The sequence below is a fragment of the Aedes albopictus genome, chromosome 3, assembly GCF_035046485.1.
Source record: "Aedes albopictus strain Foshan chromosome 3, AalbF5, whole genome shotgun sequence".
Taxonomy (NCBI): Eukaryota; Metazoa; Arthropoda; class Insecta; order Diptera; family Culicidae; genus Aedes; species Aedes albopictus.
Genome location: NC_085138.1, coordinates 231926791 through 231937166, shown reverse-complemented (window position 1 = coordinate 231937166; position 10376 = coordinate 231926791). Strand labels below are relative to the sequence as shown.

At 41.7% G+C, this 10376-nt stretch overlaps 1 protein-coding gene across 1 annotated transcript; it reads right to left on the bottom strand.

Annotated features, from left to right (window-relative positions):
• Positions 1-6013: 6013 nt before the first annotated feature.
• On the bottom strand, positions 6014-10012 carry LOC134283952 (SH2 domain-containing adapter protein F-like). The gene is made up of 4 exons (XM_062857828.1): positions 9908-10012; positions 7717-7904; positions 7534-7653; positions 6014-7473 (listed from the first exon to the last, which is right to left on the bottom strand). The coding sequence occupies exons 1-4, from the start codon at positions 10010-10012 to the stop codon at positions 7284-7286; spliced, it is 603 nt and encodes a 200-aa protein (XP_062713812.1). The 3' UTR covers positions 6014-7283.
• Between the last annotated feature and the right edge of the window lie 364 nt (positions 10013-10376).

The window sequence follows — 10376 nt, the reverse complement described above, 5'->3', positions numbered from 1 at the left end:
CAGGTTTACAATATTACAATACAAGTATAGTGAGTATATACAAGAGGGCTTAAGAACTAAATAATTTAAAATCACAAACAATCAATATCTAAAACCATTACAAATAATACAAAAACTCACACACATACGAAGTCAATTGCGCATTTTGCAGCGTTTAACCAGCTTCTTCACTATCAATAACTTTCCTGGAGCTTTCGTTTGAATGAGCTGGCGGAAGTGTTGAAGTCGAACAGCTCGTAATCATGGTTGAATATCTCCAACATGAACCGGATTGGTTCATGCGATCCATAACCTGTGTTTCTCGACGTATCAGAAAGTCACGTTGACGAAGCACTCGCGTTGGAGCATAAATGTTGACTAGGTTCAAAAGTTCAGGACACTCTAACTCGCCCAACAGATTTTTTGCCACGAAAACAGCTTGAGTGTGCTTCCTTTTCTGCTCAAGAGTTTCAATCCCGAGCAATCTGCAGCGGTCTTCGTAGCTTGGGAGATTGATGCGGTCCCGCCATGGTAGATTACGGAGGGCGTATCTCACACATTTTCGTTGTACCGTTTCAATTCTAGAAATCCAGGTGGACTGATATGGACACCTTACAACAACAATCGATTCAAGAATGGATTGTTTGCTCTGGAGATGATATTGTTATATTGCGACATTTGCACCCGTTTAGACTCGGCCTGAATTCATTATTATCACAGTCGAATTTCGCACACGACTTCGCAGCGGTTCACGTTGACAACTGTGCACGAGTTCATGACAGTGTCATCGGTTGCACAACTGGTAAACAAATTTAGTTTGATTAGTGTGAAATGTCGCTGGGAAAAGAAAATTCAGTGGATTATCAAATAATCACAGAAGTCTAAACATCAACGAGAAACCCAATAGTGCATTCGAAAGGAGATCGTAGCGTCCAGAATCACACCTAAATCACGTACCTGAGTCACACGTGCCAGTGGTTGATCGGCGGTTACATAAGGATATGTAATTGGTGTTCGTTTGCGATGGAAGGATATAACTTGGCACTTTTGAAGACTCACCGCCAGCAAGTTGGTAGTACACCACTCGACGAAGGACTGAACTGACAACCGTAGTTGTGCACAAATTTGGAGGCAGCGAATCAACATGTATAGCTTTACGTCGTCTACGAAAAACAGACGTATTCCTGGCGGAAGCAAGCTGGATAGATCATTTAGGAATACGGAAAACAGTAATGGCCCCAAATTGCTGCCTTGTGGAACTCCAGACAAGTTCGAAAATGGTTCCGATGTTTCCGGTCCGTTTTTGACGACGAGCCTTCGATCCTTTAGAAATGATTTTAACCAGCGTGCAAGCAATATGCCGTGGTCTACGCGATCAAAGGCAGATTTCAAGTCTGTATATACATCGACCTGCATAATTTTCAATATTCTGTTTGTCGTTCTTTTTGTGTACTGGAAATATTATGGAAGACTTCCAGCCAGTTGGAAACTTACTCTGCCGTAATGAGGCGTTTAATATCCACGTCAATGGATGAACCAGGATATCCACGATGGAATTCCGTCAGGGTTAGTGTAATACGTCTTTAGTTTCAACATTGCCGTCTGAACTTGCCTAGGCGTGATTTGCAATTGACTCAAAGAGCAAACATTGCTTGGCGTGTTTCTACACGCACGCACTATGAAAAGTTACAGCATATTGAACTTTTTTTGTGAGAGAAAAAAAGTGACCTATCCCAAACATTTTGGCCACCTCCTGTATGTTCTTGCATAACACTGTACAGTTCAGGGGCTGTCCATAAACCACGTGGTCATGGGGGGGGGGGGGGGGGGGGGGGGGTTCGGCCTATGAGCATTTTGTATGGACGAATAAATTTTTTTGTATGGACAAATGACCACGTGGGGGGGGGGGGGGTTGAGAAATCCCCAAACAATGACCACGTGGTTTATGGACAGCCCCTCATAGGAAAACAACTGTACTGCATCATCGACGTCAGTAGCGGAACCCATGATAGACTAATCTACGTCCTGAAGTGCTTCAACTGTACCTGCAACTATAGATGCATCATACCTAATTAATAACATTACATAATTAAGTTTTGTGCTCAGGATTTGCCGAAAAAACTATTTCAAACATTTATTTTCCTAAATTTTTTCGCTCCTTTACACCTATAGTGGTGGTAGTGTTCCTATAGTGGTGGCTCCCATAAGAATTCAATGGGATGCGCCACTATAGGAACCAATGTTAAATTTTTCCTACATAATAGGAACCGTGTACCTATAGTTGGTGCAAGTGATTTATTGGCAAAAACCGAAATAAAAAAAATTGACTTGGCGTTTGGAGATCAGCCTAAAGCCACGCATGGCCACGGAGTGGAAGGGCTACGAGGTTGATGGAGCGCCTCTTCAACTTAAACTTGTGGGGCTGTCTATTTATTATGTAAGGGAATTTTGGAGTTTTTTCGACACCCCCACCCCCCCTTGTAAGATTTTTTGTATGGAAACCAAAATATTTGTGTATAGCGCGTAAGATTTCTCAAACCACCCCCCCCCCCCTTCCCCCCCATAAACCCTCACGTAATTAATGGACAGCCTCTTTCTTGGTTCTCAGCCGTATATAATGTTAGAGTACTACAGTTCGCATGCATTAATAATTTCAGCATTCCGTTCCACATTATCACCAAAGATTGTTCCTTGGATCTTTTGGAATTTTCTAGTATGCGCACGGACCTTACGCTGCGCTCGTATACTTTTTGATTTTAATTAATTGCTTTATTTTAAATACAAATCAGACTTATTTTTCAGACTATGCCAAACAATGTTATTCTGCCTAATTTTGAACGGTTTATTCACGCTGTATTTCATCTTTGAGCACGCTTGCACGCAACTTCTTGCATTCAATACTTGTACCCTGACGCGTGATGCTGGCTCGTTTCCAATGATAAGTTTAATAGTGCTTTTCCTAACGCTTGATATGAGCTTTCAACTCCACCCAAATACTGAAGTCAAATGGTTTTGACAACTACGGTATGAATGCCTTAAGTAATCTCACGCTCTCAAATTCATCCTATACGAAAACAATCGATTATGGCGCCGATTGGCACGTAATGAAACCTCGAAAATATTAACTCTAGCCCAGCATGATATTGGCAACTGTCACAACTTTTTAATGAGGCATGCCGTATGAAGCTTAAAAATCTTGGACTGAACGGCAAAACGGCGAAAGCGAGAAGAGGTAATGTATGAGAGGTTTTCATGTTACTCGATGTCATTTTATAGTATTTTATTCCTTTGTTTAATTTTACTGGGGAGGTTGACTCCGAATCCAACCAAGGACTTCTCCCTAATCTTGCACGAAACAATTCGGGGTTTATGCTCACAGCCAGCCAGTGATGAGAGCAGGCGTAAAGGTGGTCTAGACTAGGTTTCCATTACTCAGTTTGACATTCTAGATTCTAGAGTAAAATCCAAGGGAGGGTCTTCTTGTTGCAACAACATAGCCAAACGTGCTTCATGCTTTCTATCCAATAATTGGAACTCGAAATCCTTTCCTTCGAAAGGTTTCAGTTAGCCTAGTGATTAAGGATTTCTCGATTGCCAATCCGGCCCAAGCAACACGACTTGTTTCTAAGCCAGTAACAGCAACCTTAGTGCAATTTATTCACTGTCCGTATCACGGACAACAGAACACATTTGCTTCTTATCTGGAACCCAAAAAGCGCAGATTCTGATTTTTTTTTTTGCAACATAAACAAGGGGGAATGATAAAAAAAAATGTATAAAAATCGTCCAGACTCGAACCATGGACACCAGGAGTATTATGTACACACCTTGCATACTACACCAAGAGCTCTGTGAGAGAATCGCTGCTCAACGCATCATAAAAGCTACTGAAGTTGCTTGTTACTTTATTGCACCTTCATTGTCACAAGTTAGAGAACTGTCAAAATGAAAAGACGCTCAAGTTTTCTGTAACGCTCTTGGAACCTAATCTGAACAAACAAACCAGAGTTAGATGTTTCATGCATGTTACATAGTACTTTTAATGTGAGCTAACTGTATTATCACTTGCGAGGAATATGTAAGCTCCGCCTCCCCGAATCGATGTCAAACACGTGGCTATTTGTGATTTCTATGAAACAAAGCCGCAACTTTCTGAATTTCGAAGTTTAAATGCAACTCAATTGATAAGATGGAAGTTTCATGTGCTTCTAGTGCAACTCATTTAGACCAAAGCATAGAAAGCCACATTCTAGATGATGTTGCAGGTGTTGCTTGGGGGAGACGGTGGGTTCGATTACCGTTCCGGTAGGGAAATTTTCTCGACTCCCTGGGCATGGTGTTGTATCATTGTACATGAAACACAATGTACAAATTCATGCAATAGCAGGCAAAGGTAGCCCTTCAGTTAATAACTATGGAAGTGCTCAACCCAAGTAACACATTTGTCACAGATGGGTCACAACGGCGCAGGTTTTTGTTGCGCGGAAGTCACTGTGACTTACTTCTAGCAAGTAAGTGCTTGTTTGTTAGAAGTAAGTCTCAGTGACTTCTGCGCAACAAAAACCTGCGCCGCCGTGACTCTTTTGTGACAAGTGTGCTACTTGGGAAAGAACACTAAGTTGGAGAGAGGCTGACCGACCCATGGTGTCAAAATTTCGATTATTATCGAACTTTCATGTACCTCGGATTTTTCTTCATAGAACGTTAGAATTTCGGCTGTAATGTATAAATGCAAAATTTGAAAATATTCTGTCGGGGAAAATTTGAGTTAGATGAGTTTTAGGGTATTTTCGATACCAAAAATCAATAATTACTATTTTAGCCCAAAAAACGTCCCATACAAAATGTATGGAAAAATTTTCGCCGATGAAATATTTTCTAGTGTTCTGATTATGAATATATAGCCAAAATACTATTCATTTTCGAAGAAAAATCCGAGGTACATGAATGTTCGATAATAATCGAAATTTTGACACCGTGCGACCAAGTTCCAATGCAAACGTCGAGCCATAATGAAGAAGAAAAAGAAGAAGAAGAAGAAGAAGAAGAGAAGGAGAAGTCTCAGGTCAGCACTGGATAACAGATGACACAAGTAGGAGGAGAGACGGCCAATGGAGCTACTGCGATGGAGCTAGTGAAAATACAAAGAGCCAAAGCCGTAGCGCGTCAGCTTTATTTGACCCTCGTCACACCACAAACTTTCAAGAGCACTCACCCAAAGAACCAAATGATGGTTTGCGCACAACAGCACAAAACCAAAGAACGGATCTTGCAAGCTAATTAGGAAGGGGACTCTAACGTCCAAACGTTATATCTGTGCTGCTGTATGCCAGTGATACCTGGTGTATGTCAATAGAGAACAAGGAGAATACATTTTACTAAGGTGACGCAGATAAACATAGCAAACCACTGGTTGTCTCTTCCACTCTTCTGGTGCTCTTATGCAACTAAAATAATGACGTCACTATTTCAGTTCCATAAGAACACCAGAAGAATGGAAGAGACAACCAGTGGTTTGCAATGTTTATCTGCGCCACCTTAGTAAAATGTATTCTCCTTGAATAGAGAACACTCAACGGCTGCAGGCCTTCATCAATAGATACCTTCGGTATCGTGCATGGTGGCCTCACAATTGGATCTCCAACGCGGAACTTGATCGTTGATGCTATCATAAGTCGATAGCAACAGAAATTTGGGAGCAACAATGGAGGTCGTTCTTTTCGTATACGTGTAAATCTGCAGGCAAGTGACAGACAAAAAATCAGTAGGACGCGACAAGGAAACAGAAGAAATGGACGCAGATTTCATTTGAGAACAGTACAAGACTATGACGGATTGTCTTTCACAATGGCCTTCTGTACCATCAGAGGTATGCTGGAGTGGTAGTAAGTCAGATATTGCTATAGCCAATGAACATCCAGGGAGGTAGGAGGCCCATTACCAGATCCATTTATTTGGCTTATATTTATACAACGGAGCGTAACAGCATTGTAGTGTAACACTTCGGACTGTTTTTATAATAAACAAAACACCCTCAATATTTTTCAATATATTTTCCATTTCAATAATGTGTATTTTTCCATCACTACGTGATTTGTTTTAATATGTGTATTTTGTGTATTTTTTCTTGTTTTCAAATTTAATAGCATCGACTCGATCGTCCACCGAAAAACAGTAGTATTTTTTTTTCTTCATGGTATCTGATGCAAGACGAGGTAATCAAACCACTATTCTACACTCTATACAGCTGTCGAAATGCATTCCAAGTTGTTGATCAGTTGGATAAATACAGGTTCAAAGGTTTTCCTCTTAAACTTATCACTACAAACTGCATTTTCAAGTGCTGAAAATGTTTTTGGCTTCTGTTAAATATTGTTCTGGAAATGCAAAATTAAAAAGTGCATTGTGTTTAAAAACAAGATTTTGGTGTTTCAATCTGATTAACTTATTTTTTTGCTTATTTTGTTGCTCCTGATGATGCGGATGCATTTTCTCCGTTAGTTGGGTAGCAAAGTACCTGTCTTGACTTCTATTTCTATTGCACTGGTTTTTCGCCTAATTTAAATATATAAAATTGCAAACGCTCCCATTTCACAAACCTATTTTGGCAATTCTATTCCAGCTATTCTTATTTCTGCTTCCATATTTCTTCCGGTAACACAATGTCCAACTAGTGAAACCATAATTGCACAACTTACATGCAGGATTTGAAACTTGGAACCAATACTCTTACTGATTACTGTGTGAAGGTTCAACAAAGTCGGTTTTTATCACAAAATTACGATCATTTATTCGGCCTGACTTATCGTTCGTTAGTACTGTATGATTTGATAACGCTATTCCCAAATGCGCTCCGCCGAATGCTTTCCCTCTGTTCTATACAATGTGCTCTTTATGAAAAAAGAAACAGTTATTGTCACAATTCAAAATAGTACACAAGTAGGAAACGAAATCGAACGTTTCGGGGTAGTAAGGAACTTAAATCGATCCCATCATCCGTTTTCTCCATTCTGATCCATCTGCTTCGCTTTGAACAACTCCCTTTTTGCCATTTCATAATACTAATAGAAAAGAACTGACTTCTGCAGGTTTAACAGGATGTGGTTCATTTTTCAAACGTACTATTTTTTCCTCTAGGTTGCATTTGAAAAACAAATCACCCATCCCAACTCTACAGGATTTCAAACTCTATAGCAAATCTACTTGGTTTCTACGGGTGTTGTGATCTGTGTGTTTGGCTAAACATCTCTACGTTCAAACGATGTATCCCACCGTCGCCTCCGGGGTGGTAAATACAGCAACACTTACAGGATCTGTGCAATGACCGGCTCCAGGAGGCACATGTGCTCAGCCCCGCGCACCGGCAACCGGTTCAGACAGAAGTGCCGAATCATGTCCGGAATGGTCGGGAAGGGTCGACTGAACTGGCCCAGGATGAACTGGCCGGTTTCGTGGTCACGCTGTATTCGCATGTGCATGAATCCTTTTGCACTCCTGAAATGGGATTGGAATGTTTGAGTCTCGTGGACAAGTATTCGTGCTGGCGGATCTTACTTCAAGGTGAGCGAATAGTCCTGTCGCGTGGATTCGCTGTTGCGAACCAGGAAGCTTCCTTCCCCCAAAGGTCGTAAGATTTTCTCAGCATCTATTCGACTTATCGATCCGTGGTACCATCTGGAAAAAATGAAACATAGATGTTTAATCTCTCGTTCTACGGTCGTGAACTTCTGGTCTTACCCTTGTCGATCCAGAGGAATAGTGGCGTCAATCAGCTCAATGTTTGCTCTAACGGTGTTGAAGTTGAGGCCAAGATCGAGAGTTCCGAATTTCTTGACTGGCTTTGCACTGCACTCGTTCAAGTTTAGCGTTAGACTTTGTTTGTAGAATCCTGCAAGTAGGACAAATATAGGATACGTTTGTGATATCTGTCGATTTTTTTTCTGTAGATTCGCAGAAATACGTAGCTTATGGCAATATCTGAGAAAACGCTATCTTCGCTGCGGTTGATTTGGCTTCATCAGGTACACATTTTCTTATCTTCTTCTGTTTTGAATTTTCTAAATAATTTATCTTGAATCTTGGCGCGCTGTAATTTTTGAACCCAGTGCAAATTAACCCTTCAGGACGCGCGCTGTTGTAAAAAGTACAACACAACCAAAAAACCTTGCTCGTCGTGTACAGCGCGAGCGTGGTGGAGTTTCAGCTGCTTGATGGCGTGCGCTCTGAAAGGTTAATGACACTTTTTCATTTCTGATGCTGACAGAAGAAACTCAGTTTAAGTTCGTAGTTTAATCGTAGAGGAAACCCCCAAGCCAATCAGTGAGAAATTATCATTCCGCGCTCGTTACGTATCTTATCCCATCACTGGTCACATTGTTTGCGCGAAAAAGCAAACCATTCATTCGCTTATTACAATCACAGCAACGTGCTTGGAATGTCATTTTCGGATCGAATCCTATTGGCAGGCATGGCGCGGTTTCGAAGGTTTACACCATATGGAGTCCTCCAGTAATTAGTCCTCTTCAGAGGGGTGGTTGATAAATTCATTATTTATTCCACACATGTTGGAACATCTCGATGGCCTCGCAGAAAACCACCCTCGGATTCGCGGCAGAGAATTTTTTTCTGCTGCAACAACATTGGCGGATGCTTAGAGGGAGAATGAACAACTGCATGTGACAATCAGACACATGGGCATTAAACATTCAACGAATCTTGTTACGGTGGTTGTAATTATTGACCAGGAGGGGTCGCATGTGACTGGTGCCGTAGAGGAAACCCACATGATGTTATTATGTTTCGATTCATTTTGTTTCATTTGTTTAGTGCAACATCAAATTACGATAGCACTTTTTAACAATATGCCACCATAACATACGGTAAGCAGTTGCAGCTTTCCAACGTTACGTTGGTCATACACAGTGCTGAAAATTTCATTTCGTCATATCTAAATTCAACCACCTACAGCTCATTTTAGAAGCTGAACCTGAGAATATGGGATATGAAAAACTTGTGCGGCTAGACCAGTTCTGCAAGAAAGTCACGGAAAAATTACTATTTTTCGAATATTTGAGGTAAATGTCACGGACTACCTTTGAAAAATGCCAAATGATATTCATGGTGAATATCATTTGGCATTTTTCAAAGATAGTCCGTGACATTTACTTTAAATACTCGAAAAATTGCGGGTTTTCCGTGACTTTCTTGCAGAACTGGTCTAGCCGCACAAGTTTTTCATGTACCATATTCTCATGTTCAGCTTCTAAAATGAGCTGTAGGTGATTGAATTTAGATATGACGAAATGAATTTTTCAGCGCTGGTCATACACGGTTCTGCCTATTACAGTTGCTGGGCTGGATCACAGAGATTCAGGTTTGGTCGCATTACTTGTACTATGACTTGTCAGCTGAAGCTCTCTTGTAGGCCGGGCACTTTGGACTTTTCGTCGGGTGTTTGTTATTCGCGGATTTCCCGGAAGAGATCAAGCAATAAGGATGGTAAAACACCTGAAGCAAGCCGCCGGTGGCTCGTGTATGCCCAGATGGCAAACCAACTAACCCATCTTGAGCTTCCCCACGTATGAGGATCCACCACAGAGGAAGCTGAACCAAGGCCACCGTTTTATTTCATAGCTGAACGGCAACGGCGGACACCTTCTTCTTCTTCTTCTTCTTTATGACTCGACGTTCACATTGGAACTAGGCCTGCCTCTCTTCAACTTAGTGTTCAAAGAGCACATCCACAGTTATTAATTGAGGGGCTTTCTTTGCCTGCCATTGCATGAATTTGTATATCGCGTGGCAACTATAATGATACAGTTTACCCCAGGGAGTCGAGAAAATTTTCCCGTCCGGAACGGGAATCGAACCCGCCGTCTCCGAATTGGCGATCCATAGTCTTAACCACTAGGCTAACTGGAGACCCCACCTCCATCTTGCAATGTTGCCGAAGTGCCGTAACGAGCTCTTCTTTGTCCGTGTCTTTTTCCAGCTTTTTGGTCTGTAGAGTCGCTCCAGCAGTGAGAACCTTCATCCCGATACCATAACCAAGAACACCATCGCCAGATACTTGGGGGCCATTCATAAACCACGTAGACTTTTGGGGGGGAGGGGGGGGTCTGGCCAAAGTCTACGCTCCATACAAATTTCAGAATTTTTGTATGGACCAAAGTCTACGAGGGGGGAGGGGAGGGGTCTGAGATGACCAAATTTTGGTCTAGTAGTTTATAAACAGCCCCTTGTAGACGGTGCCCTGCGGATTTGTCACGCTTGACCTCGCGGATCAATTTGCCGGTATGAGTACGTCGAACACTGCGTACGTCGGGTCTAAGATCTGTGTACTTGGAGAATTGAAATCTCCTCCTAATTCGAACAGGTAAGGTAGGATTAAGCCTAAG

Coding starts and splice junctions, on each gene's coding strand:
- LOC134283952 (XM_062857828.1), bottom strand. CDS start 10,012: ATGAAGGTTCTCACTGCTGGAGCGACTCTACAGACCAAAAAGCTGGAA. Junction 7,905..9,907: donor GGCAACATTGCAAGATGGAG/GTGGGGTCTCCA, acceptor AAAAATCGACAG/ATATCACAAACGTATCCTAT. Junction 7,474..7,533: donor GACTATTCGCTCACCTTGAA/GTAAGATCCGCC, acceptor ATCCCATTTCAG/GAGTGCAAAAGGATTCATGC.